We start from the raw sequence: 19,759 nt of genomic DNA on the forward strand, positions 1-19,759 counted from the left end.
TAAAGTCCCCACGGCATAGTCCGTAGACACTTGTCGCTCGAAGTGCAAGCGGTGGGCTGGGGAAGCCTAAAGTCCCCACGGTATTGCGGTCTATGATGGGTTGCAGCTACCGGCGAAGGAGTTTGGTTAACGAGTCCCAAACTGTTGTCGTGGTCGGGGTCCATCCTTAAGTGGTATAAGAGGACCGACGAGGACCCAGGGTCGGGGTATGCAACAAAGGGTGGGTGTTCGAGGTAGCGGAGGAACATGATTGGCTAGACCTTATACCGGGCCTCACACCATAGGAAGTGTGGACGGGGAAATTGCCCGGTTAGCACCAAGGTTAAGATCTCTTATGGGTAAAGCAACACACCTCTGCAGAGTGTAAAGAACCGTGACCTGTCACTCCCTGTTCCGGGATATGGAACTGCGAACGCGGCCGGAAAGGAGCTCCATGAAGTTCTAGTAAACCGGTGAAGGCTGACGGACATAGTTCTTCTGAATAAAAGCAACCTTTTGAAGAAATGGTTATGAAAACTTGCATTGGTATTAGACTTTCTGGTCTAATATCGTAGCTAGTGCATTAAACACCTCTTTCCTATAATGAACTTGTTGAGTACGCTCGTACTCATCCCACTCTTAAATCCCCTGCTTAGATATGGAGGCATCGAAGGAGGATCTACAGTGCAACTCGAAGACCGAGGAGTCAACAACTACTTCAAGAGACAGGACCCTGTCAGAGGAGTCAGTACACATCCAACAAGGAGAAAACCTAGTTTAGCCATAGAAGGGAACTAGCTTCCTATACCTAGCTCCTACTTAGCTAGAATCTATTCATAAGCCTCTATAGCTAGTCAAATACTCTACAAATAGAGTTCGTGATAGGATTAGACTACGAGTCGTTCTTCTGGAGTTTAATTGCAGATTTACCTCATTGTAAAGTAGGAGGCTGTGAAGATCTTATGTAACAGAGTCAATGTTGTAATTCTATAGACATACCTTGGACCCGCATATGTTTCTGTTGTACCACTCTGAGCGATATAATACTAGTGGAACGGTGTTTCATTGGTGTTATATCAGACTTGCATACTACACCATGCAGTGGTATGCCGGGTCACCACAACGGTGCTAGTCGTTGAAAGAGAAGAAGAAGGAAAAATCCATGGAGTACAGAGGCCAGTATATTTCGTTAGCGAACTTTTATCACCCTCAAAACAAAGGTACCCTCAGTACCAAAAGCTAGCATATGGAGTGTTCACAACGGCACGAAAATTGTGCCACTATTTTTCGGCACACCCGATCATAGTGGTCAATGAAGCTCCCTTGTCAAATATACTAAACAATCCAGAAGCTACGGGTCGTGTCTCCCTTTGGGGAATCGAACTTTCCCCTCGGGACATCACGTATGAAAAAAGAAAAGCAATCAAGTCGCAAGTTCTGCCAGACTTCATCGCAGAGTGGATGGAGCTGCAAAACACAGGACCCCCAGACTTGTCGAGAACATGGACTATGAACTTTGATGGATCCAAGAGACTTGAAGGAGCTAGCACAGGAGTAGTACTTATATCACCTGAAGGCGACAAGTTAAAATACGTCCTTCGGATGACGTTCCCTAACGCATCCAATAACGAAGCAGAATATGAAGCTCTCATACACAGGATGAAGATGGCGAAAGCTTGCGGTGCAACTCGACTAAAAATTTTCGGCGATTCACAATTGGTGGCTCAGCAAGTTATGAACCAATGTGACGCAGTCAATGATAGCATGATGGCATACAAGGAAGTGTACAACGAGCTCGAGAAGTTGTTCGATGGATGCGAAGTAAATCATATTAGCAGATTGAGCAACGACGAAGCCGACATTCTTGCAAACATCGGGTCGCAATGCCTTGCAGTTCCGCCAGGTGTATTTTGGGAAGAGATAACAGAGAGATCTACAAAATCAACAAAATCAAAAAAGAAGGAGAAGAAATCCTCGGGGGCTACCAAGGAAGAACAAGAGGAAGAAGAAGATCAGGACTTGGTCATGATGATCCAGGTACCATGGATGCAGACGTACATATCATACATCCTCAGGAAAGAAATACCCGATGATCCAGTTGAGGCAAGGCGAGTAATTCGACGCTCTAAAGCTTTCACGGTGGTCAAAGGAGAATTGTACAAGCGAAGTATTTCAGGCGTCCTGCAAAGGTGTGTCACACCCGAAGAAGGAAGAATAATTCTGAAGGATGTACACGAAGGAATATGTGGCCACCACGCAAGTAGTCGAGCTATTGCAGCCAAGGTTTTTCGGGCAGGATTCTACTGGTTGACAGCAATCGAGGACGCCAAGGAAATAGTAAGAACGTGCGACGCGTGTCAAAGGTTCGCCGCAAAACCTCACTCTCCAGCAGCAGAACTAACACCAATACCATTGTCGTGGCCTTTTGCCCAATGGGGACTTGATATGGTGGGCAAGTTACACAAATCTTGGCCAGGAGGAAAGGAGTACATGCTAGTAGCTGTCGACAAATTTACAAAGTGGATAGAAGCGAAGCCGATAAATTCACCAGACGGAGCATCCGCAGTAAAATTCATAAAAGGCCTCGTTTTTAGATTTGGAGTGCCCCACAGCATCGTCACAGACAATGGCAGTAACTTCACATCCCACGAATTCAAAGATTATTGCAAAGAAGTGGGTATCAAATTGCACTTTGCGTTAGTTGCACATCCTCAGACCAATGGGCAAGTCGAGAAAGCCAATGGCATCATCTGCAATGGCATCAAGAAACGCCTGTTAGGACCACTGGAAAAAGCTCGACATACCTGGCCAGAAGAACTACCAAGTGTGTTGTGGAGCATCCGAACAACACCAAATACGGCGACACAGGAGACCCCGTTTTTCCTGGTCCATGGAGCAGAGGCAGTACTACCAATATAAATAGAGCACGACTCCCCCAGAGTCACAGAGTATAATGAAGAAACTTCCAAGATAGCATTGGAAGACGACGTCGACGCACTCGATGAAGCTCGAGACGAGGTACTATCAAGGGTAACCAAATACCAACAGGACTTGAAGAATTACCACAGTCGACGTTTACGGCCAAGATCTTTTCAGGTGGGAGACCTAGTTCTTCGGCTCACGCAAAAAAGTCATGAAAAACTCGAGCCACCATGGCTTGGCCCTTACATTGTCACGGAAGTAATCGGAGGAGGAGCATACAGGATAAAGGACAAGAAGACAGGGGTGGAGGAGCAAAACCCTTGGAACGTGGCGCAACTCAGGCGGTTCTACGCCTAGAGTCGAAATATAGTCCTTGTAAAACTTCAATGTACTGAAACGCCCACGAGTTTTCAGACGCACTCTTTTCCTTTTTCGGGGCACCGAGTGGGGCCGGGAAAGGTTTTTAATGAGGCGGGCTCGTGGTGCTGCAATATAATAAAGACAGCGTCAATATAACTTTTCTTCATCGACACAAGTCTCCGACCCGACGAATTTCAATATAGTTCCTCAAAAAAAGAAAAAACTTCGCCTTGGTATCAAAATACCTCGCGAGTCAATAAAAATACAAAATAGTACTCAACAAAAAGCCCGGAGGCTGAGTTTCGGCAAAACTACATATTGAATAAACGCCTTGGTTCAAAACCTCGCGACACACAAATACAGAAAGCAGCCACCGAAACACTCGGGGGCTATACAAATATAGAAATCTGATGATTGCTTCACAATATAATCACAATCATGGGTTACAAAGAAGAGTTATTTACCAAAGGAAAATAATCAGTCATGATTCAATATGTTATCAAGGGTAATTCTGTTTTCTTCAGGAGCAGCGCCAAGAAAATCAGCATAATGACCATCTGCAAAAAAGTCGGCATCCATCCGAAGAAGGTCTTCAATCATTTCTTCGGCTATAGGCGAAACCTTCGTGTTAATTCGGTCGACACCAACTCTTCGGCGCTTTACCTTCTCGTGAACTTTCGCGACGACTTGGGTCAGGTCAAGTTTTGAGTGGCAAATCTGAAGCATGATAAGGGTAAATCTGGCGCCAGCTACCAGTTGAGCTCTGACAAAGTCATGGATCCTATGGGCATCCTTAAATTTCTCCATTAACTCGGGAAGAGTTTTTGGTTGAACGTTCCGAGGAAACATGGAGTTATAAACCATAGACAGGGTCTTGGTACAGAAGTCAAGAAAGTCGCGAGTTTGAGAGGTGCGATCCTGAAATCTGACAATCTGGCGGGTCCTCTCCGGGGTAGCCCAAAACAAAGAACCATGGTCAAGGGAAAGGTTAACAAGGAGGTTCATCCTAGTATTTACCCTCTCCTCCTCGGCAGCAGCATCAGCAAAGGAACCTATTAGAAACAACGGAGTAGAAAATTTTAAGAGACATAGCATGAAGACGAGAGATATCGGAGGATGAAACAAGCATACCCGACATATCCGCACTGGCTTCATTCATTAACTCGAGCATGGAATTTTCTCGAGTAGTCGCCTTTTCAGCCTCGGAAGCAGCAATTTCCTTAGCAGCCACGGCCTCGCGAGCTTGCTGAAGTGCAACTTTTTCGGTTTCAGATGACTTACGAGATTTTTCCATTATCACAAGAGTTTGTTTCTTTGCATACTGAAGTTGCTGCCGAAGCTCATCCAATTCTCGTGGCAAAGAATCTTCGACAGGTGTGGCATCAGCAAGAGTTCTCTTCAAGCAAGAGGAAGAAGGCGAAACATTGGAAGGAGCGGAAGATGGAGTATAGTTATCAAATACCAACTGAAATATAATAAAACAAGACAACATCAATCAACAAGCAAAAAATAAAGTCTTCATTAATCTTCCGGAATAATTACAAAGGCCTTACAATGGAGCTAACGAAGTACGTGTCGCCAAATAACTATTTTGGCGACAAGAGCAAAAGAAACAGAGAAAGAAAAACAAAGAGGCATGTAACTAGACCTCCGGCCTTGATGAGCTAGGAGTCGAAGTTGGTTTGATCCCGAGATAAGCCAAGATTTTCTTCGTGTTGGGCTTGGCTGCCTTAATCAGGGACCTCCACCTTGATTGCTCTATCTGATCGGTGTCGCCAACTTTTGTCCAATCAACAGTCTGTTGGCTGTCAGCAACCAGAGCAACAGTGCCTTCGACAGCAATCTTCATATTTTCTTGGCGCATCTTCAGTCCAAGGTCTTCTGGTGAATTGAACATCTTGGCAAGGGTAAGGAAAGTTGGGGGTTCCTCTTTCTTCGGGAAGAAGTAGGGGAACAGCGCCGACAAACATGCATTAGCATTTGCCACGCCTTCACGAATTTCGGACCCATGAAGCTCCAGATAGGAAAGTGCGTCAAGGAGAGGGTCATCGACAGGATTCTCCAGATCAAAATCTTGGTTTGTTTGGTCTGCCAAGGAAACAAAACGTTGGTCAACAACAAGAAACAGCGGTTCTCATAAAAATAGAAGGGATCAATAATATTACTGTGAGTGCGTCGATTTTGTGATTTCAGGCGCTTGAGGATCCCCTGTTCACGAGAAGCTTGTGCAGCTTTGTGCTCATTTAAGGCAGATGCAGCATCCTCAAGTCTCTTCTGCAGTTCCTCGACACTAGCAGCTTTTGCTTTGGCTTCATCAGCCTCGGCTTTGGCTTCGCTAGCAACAAGTTCGGCTTTCTTGCGAGCCGCCTCACTCTGTTCAAGTTTTTGAGCAAGTGCGTCGGCACGTTTGTTGGCCTCTGCAAGTTTCTCTATCGAGATATAAAAAAAAAAAAAGAAAGATCAAAAAATCGCGACAAGCAAACAGGAGCAAAAAGTCAAGAAAAAACGGCAAGTATAAAAGTTGATTACCTTCGGCTCTGCTAGCATACTCACGATACCCAATAAATTGGGATCCGATGCGGAGAAGCTCTTTGATCATAGGCTGTTAAAGAAGAACACAGCAAGAGAAACATCGGCATGAAAAAGATAGTGCAGGCGTGAAAAAAGCAAAATAGAGGAAATAAAGATATCGACAAACTCACATCATCTAAGAGCAGAGTCGACGAGCTGCCCAAATGAGGAACAGGTTCAACAATTGTTTCAATCCTTGTCCTTTTTGGTGAAGGAGCAAGGGGGCTTGCTGGCGGAGTTGTGGTGACGACGTTTTGTTGAGGAGGCGAGGATTCTTCTCCTTCAACTAGCGTGTCTGAGGCAAGTACAGTATGTGATATGCTTGTCCGAGGAGCCACGTCAACAGTTGGTACTTCTTCCTCGTCATCACTGTTGATCAAAAATCGGCAGAATAAAAAGCAAGACAAGATAAACTCCTCGAGTACAGAAAAAGGGAGAAATAAAGGTGACTTACGAGCTGACGAGGGATTCAATATAAGGATCATAAGCTGCCTTCGGATGAGAAGGAACAACTTTTTCAGCCTTAGAAGTGCCAGAATCCTCGGCATCATTTCTTTTCCTTTTGTTCCTTGGGGAAACAGCAGGAGGAAGGGATTGCGTCGACTCGCTGGCTTCAGAGTCAACTTCTTTTTTCATGGGAAGCCGCAGATTTGTGAGAACCTGCGACTTCACTTTTAGGAATAGAAGAACCTTGGGTGTCTTCGACAACGATAGCCTGTTCTTCGACTTCTCCATCCTCAGGAAGAGGAGGAAGGGAAGCCATAGTAGGATGGTTCTGCAAGAAAATAGCGACAAAAGAAAAATTAGAGAGATATCAATACAATGAGATGCAGGGAAAGTTCGGAACAAGCACGAAACTCGAGAAGACAAAATACCTCGGGGAGAGGATTGGCGGAGCTGTATGGTTCCACGCGACAAGAGGAGGGAATAGGATCCTTCTTGGCCAAGCGGGAAACTCTTCGAATCAACTTCTCCAAGTCCTTTGCAGAAAGATCATTGGAGATTCTATTGGCGTCGTTTTCACCAGAATACGTCCAAAGGGGATTTTTGCGAGCCTGAAGAGGTTGCACTCTAATCCTAAGGAAGTAGGCAGTGATTTGAACACCAGACAGTTCTTTGCCTCGAGTATTTTGAAGCTGATGAATACGAGACATAAGTGCTTCTGTCGCCTTTCTCTCTTCTTCGGAAGCTTCAGCATCCCAGGAGCGGCGGCGCTGGATTTTGGCACTTCCATCGAAAGGGATTATGTTGTGTTCCACAGAATTGGCACTTTCTTCGTGTATATAGAGCCACCTTTTGCGCCACCCTTGGACAGAATCAGGAAATTTGACGTCGAAGTAATCAACGTCAGTTCGGACACAGATAACAACGCCGCCTATGTTATAGGTGGCATTGTGGGAGCCATTGCGGCGGAGGCAGAAAATGCGTTTCCACAGAACCCAGTTAGGAGGGATTCCAAGGAAGCATTCGCACAGCGTGATAAAAATGGAAATATGGAGGATGGAATTGGGGGTCAACTGGTGCAGTTGAATCCCATAAACAAAAAGAAGGCCGCGGAGGAAATCGTGAATAGGGGCAGAAAGGCCGCGAATGAGGTGATCAACGAAACTAACCCGGTACTCCATTGGAGGGTTTGGGTAGCTTTCTTCGCTGGGAAAGCGGATGGCGTCCTCTTTCTTCATCAGGCCAAGCCTCTTCAGCGTATTGACATCTTGGTTGGAGATTTTAGATCTCTCCCACTCAAGGTCTTCAGCGGCCATCTTGGATTCTGGAGTGCTGTGGCGAGTGAGTCGCGTGCGCGGTGGCATCAATGGCACTGGAGAAGCAATGTTCGTGCGTGCGGAAGATCAAAGAGAGTTGGGCGCAGGGGAAGTTTTTGCAAAGAGGAATAGATGTGCGGCGCAAGCGAAGGAGTGAACGAAGGTTGAAGAAAGGTTTATATAAGAATTGGGCGAAGCAATGCACCGTTGGATGAAGAAATCGTGTGGTGAAAACAGATCTTCTAGATAAAGGGTACAAAGGTATTTTTACTAAGATAGGCGTTACCGTACGTGCGCCAGGAAAAGCGGAGGACGTGTGTCCCCCACTTGCACGACGTGTCAACGTGGTGGAAACAATGGACCCACAAGGCAGAAAAATCCCGATTATTAACAGAGATGAAGTGAATTTGAATAAGGAAAGCGTGCCGACAAGAAAAATAAAAGAAGATTGGCGACAGGAGAAGTTATTTGAATACTTCGGGAGCCTTTGGTCAAATACAAGTTTTTGCCCAAATACTCGGGGGCTACTTCGACAAAAGTAAAATTTCGAGTATGGCAATATAGAAATTGGGGGAGCCTACAACCAAGCACAAGTCCTTGGCTGTAGCCTCGGGGGCTACTCCCATCGGGAACGCTGTTCGCGCACCCGAGAGATAAAAAGAAGATCATATCGGGAAATAATGACAATATAGCGACAAGGTGGACTAAAATGTTGAGCCTACAACCAAGCACAAGTTCTTGGCTGTAGCCTCGGGGGCTACTCCCATCGGGAACGCTGTTCGCGTGCCCGATGAAATTAAAAAAGAAAAATAGAAGAGCAAAAGAGTATATTTCGAGTTATAATTAACTCTACATATACTCCCATCGGGAGAGCAATATAAGTCATATTTGACTCGATAAAATGTGCCATTCCAACAGCCGGAAAAGCACTCGACAATATATTCTCAGAACGCCAAAGTTGCGATCAATTTCTGAATGCCGCAAATTTGCGAAGGTAAGACCCCAGATCCGTTCTGCTGGGCGTAGCATCGCCGAAGACTGCGCTCTGCTACTTTTATCCGTATCAACAGATACGAAGAAATATCCTAACGGACGCGTTAGGTACTCGATAAATTTGACTGGGACTCGACAGAATGGTAAGACCTTAAGCGGCACCTGTCGAAGTTTACACCAGTATCCCGAGATCATGTCCAGGGACGTGGTCTTGAAGTAGGTTTTTGCGGATTGCCACTAGAGCAGTTAACTAGTACCTGATCCGTCAGATGAACTAGCCCCAACTACCAGTATCCCTGTACAATATAGAATTTTATGTGAAGAAATATAAAAAAGTTAAAGCTCTCAAATAAAAATAAACAGTAGAGATTTTCCCTGACTCTACGATTCAAGCAAAATCTCGGGGGCTACTGACATAGGCATCCCAAATGGGCCTGCCGAAGGTAGTACCCGGGGTTTACTGAAGGCCCAATACCCGAAGAATAAGAAGATGCGGGAACTCAAGATATATTAAGGAAAGTTAGAGTTGTAATAGGAAGTGTTATTTGTAAATCTGGCGGGATGAGTTAGAAACCGTCCCGGACTCTGTAACTTGTACAGAACAAAACCCTCGGCTCCGCCTCCTATATAAAGGGGGAGTCGAGGGACGAAGAGGCAATCGAATCATTGTTACAAACCCTAGCTTTCATAATCGTCGAGTACTTTTCGGCTGAAACCTTCGAGATCTACTTACCCTCTACTTCCAACTAAACCCTAGCCTATAATCCATAGGCATTGACAAGTTGATACCTTGTCAGCGGGACCCACATGCACCACCGCCCACTACACTACTAAATCGCTCCTGGCCGCACAATCTTTCCCCATCCCCCCATCTCTATCGTGATGTTTCCATGGCAACCATGGAGGACGCCTCACACCACTACCCAACCACACACCACCACCTCTCGGAGCCATGCGCCACCATGTTTCGAGCCCGCCTATCCGCTCGAGTTCTCCGCTTGCCCCCAAGCTCAAGTGGAGCATTGTGCCTCAGTCATCCACATGCCCTGTCGCGCGTCTGCCTCCGTCGCGCCTTACCGTCATCCTCCGCCTGAACTTCGTCGTGCCTCAGCATCGGGGGTTGCTGCCATGTTGGGGATGCGGTGCTGCAAGCGACTACCACCGGAGCTGCCAATGACTACCACATGAGCTACAAGTGCCTACCGATGGTGCTCCATGCGGCATTGCCGGACTTTCAAGGGGTCTCACCGGAGCTGCAAGCGGCCGCTATCCGTGGTACAAGGGGTCACCACTAGAGCTGCAAGGACTTTCCGCGGGAGATTCCAGCAGCATCTAGTGAGGTTTGTTGCTGCAAGCGGCAAGTGGTAGTGCTGACGGAAGATGGTGATTCCACCACACGAATGTGACAGTGCTACCAGAGAAGGGCGGCAATGCTGCAATCAGCGACCGGTGATGCTACCATCGGCGGCTAGCGGTGCTGCCGGCGTTGGTCGGCGAGTTCTCGCCGGACCTTCGCTCGACGGTGCGGGCATGGTGGTGCTGCAAGGAGCGGAACGCTGTACGACCAGAGAAGAGCAACGATGCTACAACCAGCAGCCGGCGATGCTACCATCGGCGGCTGGCGGTGCTGCCGGCGGTTGCCGATCGACGTGTTCTTGTCGGACCTGGGGTGGTTTTATGCTACCAAATTCACACGTGGATGAAATTAACACGAAAACATGAAGTGGAATATGCAATTTGAGCCAACATTCATATGTGTTGCTAGTACAAATACTAACAGAGAGAAATGTAAAACATGAACAGCCGGCTTGTTTGCGCACAACAGAAATCCACGGTGTCATTCTATTCAGGCATCCTCTCACTCGTCTTCAAGCTCTGTGACGTACCATGATAGAAAGTCATCAATACCCCAGGGGCCAAATTTGCTTGGAATCGCGCTGCCGTATTCCTCGTCGAAGCCACCATGTTCAAAGATTCCGGAAAGCTCGGTAGTTCCATCGGTAAGACAGTGCAGCCTATCCTCGTACAACATATCATCATCCAGCCCCAGATAAATGGAATCACTCTTAAGAGAAGGGAACACCGAAGTGGACACTGAAACCGTGCTTCTGTAGCCTATAAATATAGCACGTCCACCAAGTTCAAGGACTGATCTTGTGTTCATTGCCTTCAAGTCTACCCTGTATGCATCGTATGTCCATGAATTCGTCCCAGACCCAGATACAGTACGATACACCATTATCATCTCCCTGCCATTGTCCACCAGGTGCACGGTGGACAGCATGTGGGGGAATTCTTTCGCTAGCTCGGCGGCCAGCACCAGCCGTGGCGGCTGGTCCGCACTAGTCTCCACCACCATGACACCCTGGTTGGTAGGGCAGTAGAAGCGACCCTCAAATGATATGCTGCTAGCCGGCAAGACTGAACTTCCTTGGACCTCTACGAGGGTCCAACACTCATCGCCGGGCTTGGCTACGGTCAACATTTGTATCCCGTAGAAGTTGACGGCAAATGTGGAGTCATCGGCAAGGCCAGCGTCCGAAACCTGGAATCTCGTTCTGTGATCCGCGGTTGGCGAGAATTTTTGCTCCATAAAGCGAAGCAATGTGGTTGCTGGGGGAAGGTTGGCTGTGTGGCCCGTGAGCGGGTTCAGCAGGCGGACGACGTAGGAGCTCCTGTGGAGCAGGACGAGGAGGCCCTCGGTGGTTGGTCCGAACACGTCGTGGCCACGGAGAAGCTTCTTGAGGTGCGGCATCAGGATGCACTGCCCGGTGGAGACGTTGAGGAGGCGGCGGTGGTGGTCGTGGGTTTCCCGGAGCATGATCCATTTCCGCGGGTGGAAGCGGCGGTCCAAGATACCGTGGGCGCGCGGATCCGTTGACGACTGTCGCCACGGCGAGCAGACCGCGCGGAAGCGGATGTAGTCGGCCACATCGTTCGCGAGCAGGCGGTCGGCGACCAGCCCCGCCGGCCCTTCCCCAAGATTCGACCAATCCCGCCTTGAGGAGGAGAGCTGGTGCCTGGGGTGATCACCGAGGACACGTGGCCGCTTCGATGATGGAAGTTCGGGATCGTCGAGGCTCCTCCGCCGACTGCGGGCAATCGCCATCCCGATATGCTTCGCCGGCGGCAGGGTCCCTTCTGCCGTTGTGATCTACCTCGTTTTCCGGTCTTTTCCCAGAGCCGGTGCGGCGATACGCGTGCTATTTGGGAGTGTTTTCTTCATTTTGAGGGGACGCGCGCGGCTCATATATAATATCGGGTTAGTTTCCGAGACGAGCTAGTATTGGTTTCCGACTCTGGTTCGTTTATCCCAGCCTTTTTTCTTAAGGAAACGTGTTTTTTTCTAAAAAAAAAAGGAAAAGCGTTTTTTAATCAAAGGGAAACGCGTTTATCTCGGTTCTTCTCATACTCCCTCCGTAAAAAAAAACTGAGTATCTAGAAAAAATTAAGCAGTTATTCCAAAACGGAACAAGATTTTTTTACCAAAGGATATGCCGACCTGTTAATCATCACGAGCAATAAAAAAAATCAAAACTAATAAAAATTATAAATATGCCTTTGGACCAGCTAGCTACTAGCAGTGGAGCGAGTCGAAAGCCGCCACCCTTCTCACATTTCCATCACCGAAGTCGGGCAAAGTTTATCAAATAAACCTTATTGTATTAGCGTGGCCTTCTGTTTTTTTAACCTTATTGTATTAGACGGATTAAAAATCTTCGTGCTAAAATCCTAAATGACCAGCGCAACAGAGCATCAACCATCGTCAATGATAAAAATCATAGATCGGAAGAACCAAATCTAAAACGACACCTACAGACTGGATCCACCGGTCACAAAACTGCACACACCATCCACTGGCGCCCAAACCTTATTCTGTCATCAGAATCTTCCTTTGGTGGATGTAATTCTCCTAAATCACCAGGTCAAATTTGTTGCTGAAAATAAGGGGGTTGTTGAGATAATATTTGTTCTAGAGCTTCCTTTTCATCAGGAGTGATGGGGATATGTCCGAGGGGGCCATCACCAAGCTCACTCGCCAGATGAAGAGAGCCCATGGCAAGTCCAGTCGGCGGGCGACTGGACCAAGCGCCCTGGCGACTGAATCTGTAGAAGGCCCATGAAGAAAGCTTAGTGCCCCAAACGGTCTTATACATGTAAACCCTAGGTGGCTGCATATATAAAGCCACCAGGGGCACCCCTTGAAGGGGGCATCTCTCATTAGATACAATCTCCCTCCTCCGCCTCCGGTGGCTACTACAAAGCAAGTTGCCTAACGCTGGCGGCAGTATGATCATAGTGATTTATAGCAGGACGTAGCGATCATCCGTTGAGGGGACGTGAACCTGGATACTGATACGTCTCCAACGTATCTATAATTTCTTATGTTCCATGCTAGTTTTATGACAATACCTACATGTTTTGTTCACACTTTATATCGTTTTGATGCATTTTCCGGAACTAACCTATTGACGAGATGCCGAAGTGCCAGTTCCTGTTTTCTGTTGTTTTTTGTTTCAGAAATCCTAGTAAGGAAATATTCTCGGAATTGGACGAAATCAAGGCCCACGATCTTATATTTCCACGAAGCTTCCAGAACACCGGAGAGGCACCAGAGGGGAGGCCCAGGGCCTCCACACACCAAGGCGGCGCGGCCAGAGGGGGGGCGCGCCCCCCTACTGTGTGGGTCCCCCGTAGCCCTTCCGACTCCGCCTCTTCGCCTATAAGAAGCCCCCTGACCTAAATCTTCGAGACGGAAAAGCCACGGTACGAGAAACCTTCCAGAGCCGCCGCCATCGCGAAGCCAAGATCTGGGGGACAGAAGTCTCTGTTCCGGCACACCGCCGGGACGGGGAATTGCCCCCGGAAGGCTTCTCGATCGACACCACTGCCATCTTCATCAACGCTGCTGTCTCCCATGAGGAGGGAGTAGTTCTCCATCGAGGCTAAGGGCTGTACCGGTAGCTATGTGGTTAATCTCTCTCCTATGTACTTCAATACAATGATCTCATGAGCTGCCTTACATGATTGAGATTCATATGAGCTTTGTATCACTATTCATCGATGTGTTACTTTGGTGATGTTATTAAAGTACTCTATTCCTCCTTCATGATGTAATGGTGACAGTGTGTGCATCATGTAGTTCTTGGCGTAGGTTATGATTGTAATCTCTTGTAGATTATGGAGTTAACTATTACTATGATAGTATTGATGCGATCTATTCCTCCTTTCATAGTGTGATGGTGACAGTGTGCATGCTATGTTAGTACTTGGTATAATTGCAATAATCTATTATGCACTCTAAGGTTATTTAAATATGAACATCGAATGTTGTGGAGCTTGTTAACTCCGGCATTGAGGTGCTCTTGTAGCCCTACACAATTAGTGGTGTTTGTCATCCAACAAGAGAGTGTAGAGTGGTTTTATTATATGATCAATGTTGAGAGTGTCCACTAGTGAAAGTATGATCCCTAGGCCTTGTTTCCAAACATCGAATCTCCGTTTATTTACTGTTCTGTTGCATGTTTACTCGCTGCCATATTTTATTCAGAATGCTATTACCACTCATATACATCCATACTACTTGTATTTCACTATCTCTTCGCCGAACTAGTGCACCTATACATCTGACAAGTGTATTAGGTGTGTTGGGGACACAAGAGACTTCTTGTATCGTGATTGCAGGGTTGCTTGAGAGGAATATCTTTGACCTCTTCCTCCCTGAGTTCGATAAACCTTGGGTGATCCACTTAAGGGAAACTTGCTGCTGTTCTACAAACATCTGCTCTTGGAGGCCCAACACTGTCTACAAGAATAGAAGCACCCGTAGACATCAGATACATCGTGTGTCAATCTCGTTCCCGGATTCTCCTACGCCGTCGTGCTCTATACCTCTCATGTGCTACCCCGTAGCATCTGTCGTAGTTAAAACCTCAACAGTGACGCTCACCGTGGGGCAAGCGGCGCCTGGAATTACAATCCCGGGGAGACCCGTCATCGTCTTCGACATCTAGATCCCGTATGCTTCAGCATGTTCCGTCTACGACAACCCGCGGCTGCACATCCGATCTACATCGACAAAAAAGCGGCAATGACGCATCCAATCTACAACAACAAAGTGGGCGGGAGTAAAGTCTAAAATAAACCTTAAATTTATAGAGGGCGGTAGAATCAAACCCTTAACTTCTAATCCCGGAAATCAGCACCCTAAACTTAACATTCCTGGTCAAAGATGTCATTTTTGTCCTTACCAAACAGGAGGATTGCTCCCTACTCTCAACTCTCTCGCTGACACCCATGTCCCACATATCATATTTGTCATCTTCATCCTCTGTATTTTTCTTGTATTGATCCCTCTCTGTATAGAGCAGCAGTTCCGCGGCACTCCCCGTCCCACGCGATGCCCGCGGGCCGCGTCAAGCAAGCCAACCTGCTCCATCGTGGATTCGTGGTTGATTCAATCGTCCATGCTCGACGCTGCATTGGACGCGGCCCGCGGGCATCGCGTGGGACGGGGAGTGCCGCGGAACTGCTGCTCTATACAGAGAGGGATCAATACAAGAAAAATACAGAGGATGAAGATGACAAATATGATATGTGGGACATGGGTGTCAGCGAGAGAGTTGAGAGTAGGGAGCAATCCTCCTGTTTGGTAAGGACAAAAATGACATCTTTTTTTTTTTTTGAAAGGTAGGAACTTGTATTCATAAAGTAGTAAGGATACATAACATTAACACTAAGAAATACAAGAAACACCAAAGTGGATACAGGCGGAAAACCACCCGGAGACATCCGTCATCCTCTCGCCGCCATCGAAACCGGACACCACCAGCCTCAGCAGCCCCATGACGAAGTCGAGGCCGGGAATGTTAAGTTTAGGGTGCTAATTTCCGAGATTAGAAGTTAAGGGTTTGATTCTACCGCCCTCTACAAATTTAAGGTTTATTTTAGACTTTACTCTTTCGACACCAAACGAAGCCTGAAGGGGCGAGCCGCTAGGATTAGTTTCCGAGACGTGCTAGTATCGGTTTACGATTCTGGTTCGTTTATCCTAGCCTCTTTTTTTTTCAGGGAAACGCATTTATCTCGGCTGTTTCCGTTTATACTCTCTGGTCAGGACAAATTTCTCAAGACACCATCGACTTCAGAAATTAAGGCCCTGTGATTTCAGGACTTTGAAACGAATCTCTACCACCATCCACAAGAACGTCCGGCCGGCGCAACGAAAAATTACGAAAACTCTGTACAAGTATATATCACCGTCTTCTTCATCTTCCTCATCCTCGAGCAGAAGCCGCAAGATCGAACGAACCAAACAATGATGGCAGCTACGATCAACGAACAATCTCAAAACACGCTCATATCTTCATGTTGGCGTACATGATGAGCTGGAGCTCCTTGACGCAGTCCTTCATGGCCGGCCTGCCGGCGCTCTCGAAGCAGACGCAGCGCGCGGCGAGGGCGGCGAACATGGACACCGACTCCATCGTGTAGGAGCCCTTGCCCATGTCCCTGTCCACCACCTTGCGCAGCTTCTTCCGGTCGCCCACCATCTGGTGTATCTGAAACGCGTGTAAAACATGGCACGATCAGTCGAAGGATCTCATCGATGGATGGATGCAGATGTGGAAGGCAGAGTACCTTGACGATGAGGTTCTGGTCCTGAGGGCCCTGGCTGAGATCGATGGCGCGGCGGCCGGTGAGCAGTTCCAGGAGGACGACGCCGAACGCGTACACGTCGCTCTCTAGCGTCAGCTTCCCCGTCTGCGAGATGGAATTAGCATCAGGAACCAGGTCAGCATGGCGAATTCCGGAGTTATTACAGGAAACAGTTGAATTCCGGGCCGGACTGCGCGCAAGATTACGGCCGTTGCATTACCAGAGCGTATTCAGGGTCGAAGTAGCCGAAGGTGCCCAGCACCCTGGTGGTGGCGTACAGGTCCAGGTCCTGCGGCATTAGCTTGGCCAGCCCGAAGTCTGAAATCTGCATAGGAAAATTGACGGTGCCACAAATGTCAGTGTTCGATCAGGCAATGCAAGACTAATGTAACACGCAGGTGATGTGAAGATTTTGGTCAGGTTCCGGAATCAACCTTGGCCTCGAAGTGCTCGGTGAGGAGGATGTTGCTGGACTTGAAGTCCCGGTGGACGACGGGGACGCCGACGGCTGTGCTGGAGTGTAGGTACGCCAGTCCCCTCGCTGCTCCCAGCGCGATCCGCAGCCGCTTCCCCCAATCCAGCCTCATCTCCCCGATGCCTGCAGTTTGATGATGAGATGCAGTGTAACTCAGTGAAATTGTCAAGAAGGATTCCTGGTTGGTGGTGAACTGGTGATGTCACATACCGTTGAGGATGTCCTGGAGGTTGCCCTTGGGCATGAACTCGTACACCACGAACCGGTTCTTCCCATCGGCGCAGTAGCCGATCAGGGTGACGAGGTTGGGGTGGTCTAGCCTGCTCAGGATATCGATCTCGACGCGGAACTCGCGCTCGCCGTCGGCCTGCTTCGACAGCGGCAGGTCCATCTTCTTGACGGCAACGATCTTCATTGATTCACATTGAAACGAACATATTGGTCATTTACTCATTCTATTTATTTTCTGGTCAAAGCAGATCTCTGAAGAAACAATGTACTGCTCCTTCCGTATATTTATCTTTTTAATTAACAGGCACGTACGTAGTTTAAGAAATTGATTTGATCATTATTTTAGTAAAATATAAAATATATGTTAAAAAATTATATCATTGGAAAGCTTTTTCATACGAATCTAATGATATAGATTTTGTAGTCACAAAATTTGTACTATTTGTTTACCAAATCAATGATCAAAGTTTATCTTAAAGGGCGAGTCTAGGTCTCAGGCGACTGAGACATAATATGTCTAAGTCGCCTATGTCATGTGACAAATCTCAGTTTCAATATAGTTGTAACTTATAAAAATAGTACTAAACTAATTAAATTCTTAGTTTCAACTTAGTGGAAACTCACTATGTTCTCACACTGCACAAATCGCGAGGCAAAATCCAAAGGCTAAAAGCGTCGGCTGATACATACTAAAAATCAGACGCCTGATTTCTAGCCATTCCGTATCTTAAACTGTGTGCGTCCCTGTTATACTGAGACAGAGGAAGTACTAGCTGTTGTTCCGAAACTAGGCACTGAAGTAAAGGTAGCCACAGATATACAAATTGGAAAAGAGAATAACACATCGCATTCAGTACGACTAATGATGTTCAGAGCTTCAATTTTAAGATATATGATTACAATTAATTGGATATGATTACAATTAATTGGCATTTGATCATATTGACTGGTGGTTGACAGATGCTTTTCTTGACAAGGATGCCAAGAGCAAATGTCACACCACCGCGATCTTGGCTCTGTTGGCCATGATTATCACATTCAGGTCAGCTGGATGTGTCCTACAGTATTTAATCAGTGGGACAAATATGTAGAACCAAATAGGAAGTTCTCTTCCCAACTGAATCATTGTGTTACTTGTTAACATTAATATAATCTGGAAAATGCATTTTTTAAAAGCTAAATGACAGAAACAGCACCATCTTCTGAAATTAGGAGATGTATTTTCTCCGAAAATATCAGTACATGCCAATATTCAGTAATCTGAAGATTACGCCAAGAAAAGCCAAGTGGCAAAAACGACATTGTCTTCTGAAATTAACGGACGTATTTCCACTGAAAAATTGAAGGTACCTGCCCATCTTTCAGCACGCCTCTGTAAACCCGGCCGAAGCCGCCCTTGCCGACGAGATTCTTGTCGCCGAACCTGCCGGTCGCCTCCTCCATCTCCTTGAGAGTGAACACCATGGAGCAGTTGCGCTTCCTCGGCGCGGGCAGGGGCAGCGGCGCGCCTTGCTCCTTCACCTGCCACAGCTCGGCTGTCTTGTACACCCCTGCAGAAGCAAAGTTCAGATGATCATATTACTTTAAAATTTGCACCGAAGAAACAGATGATCATACGGTGACAAATCACTTGGTCGACATCAAAACAGAGAAGGAAATGAAGGCCTACACTCACAAGGATTTAACTGATCAAGTGATTTGCTTCTCCTCTTCTTGTTCCATGTCGAGACTATGTTGAACATCTTGCCTCTGCCCTCTTGGATTAAGCTTTTCGCCCCGCCTTCGTTGTCGTCGTAGAAACTTTTTTCCTTCTATGTAATCCCAATATACCTTTCTTTGATCAAAGGAGTGGAAAATATTCTTTGCTCCAGTCAGCCCAAGGCAGAGTTCCCCTACACTTTCTTTATGAGAAAAAAAGACATGTGCTGGAAGAATGGCTGTCCACTGCAAGTATCGAGAAATCAGTCAGAGCCAGGGAGACAAAATATTCAGTGCCTGCATCCGCAAAGCAAAGCACATGAAGAACAGAATAAGCAGAACACACGGGACAAGGCTGAACCTGGAGAATGCACGGCGCGGCGAGGGTTCGTCAGACGACACCAGAGAGAGAGAGAAGCTGGACAGTGATCAGGAGAGAAGGATGAGAGGACAGGAGCAAGGAGTGCGTGCAGTACAGGCGTGCAAGTAAGAAGGATTCAGAGATAAAAACCAAGATGGTTTGGTCTCTTGGGAGCTACTGTACGTTGCTAGGACGAGACGCGCTACCTAAAGCCTAGCGTTGGAAAAGAAGTAAAGGAATGGGCAGCCATGGCATGCTTCGACTAGCAAAGCGTGTGAAGGAGGAGGGTGCTTATGGGCCAAGAAATGCCCGAATCCATAAGGATGATTGATCAGCACTGTGAGATTGCGATAACTTTGCCTCCAAAGGCGAAGCCGAAGCAGGGGAGCAGGGATTCGATTTTTGGGAGGGGAATGGATTGGGAGGAAGGTTTATTGGTTAATGGTTGGTGCATTGCAGAAGAGAAATTAGCTGAGCCGAAAATTTTGGAGGGATGGTGAGTGATTGTGACATTTGGAGGAAGAAACCGAAGGGTTTGATGGCGACTAAGGACTGAGGAGCGGGCGGTGGTAGAGGTGCCGGTGGTTGCGATGTAGCCGTTACTAAAGAAGCTTTCATGTTCTGAAACTTAAAATCTTCAGATGAATACTATATTTCTAGCTTTCAAACGAATAATATAACAGTTCAGTCATATGTCGTCCTGATTTCAACCTAGCCTCAACTTCTGAATCACAAATAAATAATCATATT

General features: G+C 47.2%; 2 protein-coding genes and 1 long non-coding RNA gene across 3 annotated transcripts; all 3 read right to left on the reverse strand.

The window, feature by feature from the left end:
- Positions 1-5,541: 5,541 nt before the first annotated feature.
- On the reverse strand, positions 5,542-6,123 carry LOC139831334 (uncharacterized). Its single transcript, XR_011746035.1, has 3 exons — positions 5,964-6,123; positions 5,791-5,863; positions 5,542-5,690 (listed from the first exon to the last, which is right to left on the reverse strand). It is a non-coding gene; the product is annotated as an uncharacterized lncRNA (long non-coding RNA).
- Positions 6,124-10,443: 4,320 nt separating this feature from the next.
- Positions 10,444-11,694, reverse strand: LOC139831686 (uncharacterized). Its single transcript, XM_071821004.1, has one exon. It carries the CDS (start codon positions 11,692-11,694, stop codon positions 10,444-10,446), a length of 1,251 nt encoding a protein of 416 aa, XP_071677105.1.
- Positions 11,695-15,728: 4,034 nt separating this feature from the next.
- On the reverse strand, positions 15,729-19,443 carry LOC127301200 (probable serine/threonine-protein kinase PBL28). Its single transcript, XM_051331424.2, has 8 exons — positions 19,010-19,443; positions 18,626-18,894; positions 18,301-18,500; positions 16,930-17,128; positions 16,679-16,842; positions 16,465-16,569; positions 16,227-16,349; positions 15,729-16,147 (listed from the first exon to the last, which is right to left on the reverse strand). The coding sequence occupies exons 2-8, from the start codon at positions 18,690-18,692 to the stop codon at positions 15,944-15,946; spliced, it is 1,062 nt and encodes a 353-aa protein (XP_051187384.1). The 5' UTR covers positions 18,693-18,894; positions 19,010-19,443; the 3' UTR covers positions 15,729-15,943.
- Positions 19,444-19,759: the final 316 nt, after the last annotated feature.

The sequence above is a fragment of the Lolium perenne genome, chromosome 5 (genome assembly GCF_019359855.2).
Source record: "Lolium perenne isolate Kyuss_39 chromosome 5, Kyuss_2.0, whole genome shotgun sequence".
NCBI lineage: Eukaryota > Viridiplantae > Streptophyta > Magnoliopsida > Poales > Poaceae > Lolium > Lolium perenne.

Bases quoted from the DNA above. Each gene is read 5' to 3' on its own strand.
- LOC127301200 (XM_051331424.2), bottom strand. From the start codon at position 18,692: ATGTTCAACATAGTCTCGACATGGAACAAGAAGAGGAGAAGCAAATCA. The intron at 18,501-18,625 runs GTGAGTGTAGGC...TTGCTTCTGCAG, and splicing joins ACTTGATCAGTTAAATCCTT to GGGTGTACAAGACAGCCGAG. The intron at 16,570-16,678 runs GTTGATTCCGGA...TTTCCTATGCAG, and splicing joins CCGAGCACTTCGAGGCCAAG to ATTTCAGACTTCGGGCTGGC.
- LOC139831686 (XM_071821004.1), bottom strand. From the start codon at position 11,694: ATGGCGATTGCCCGCAGTCGGCGGAGGAGCCTCGACGATCCCGAACTT.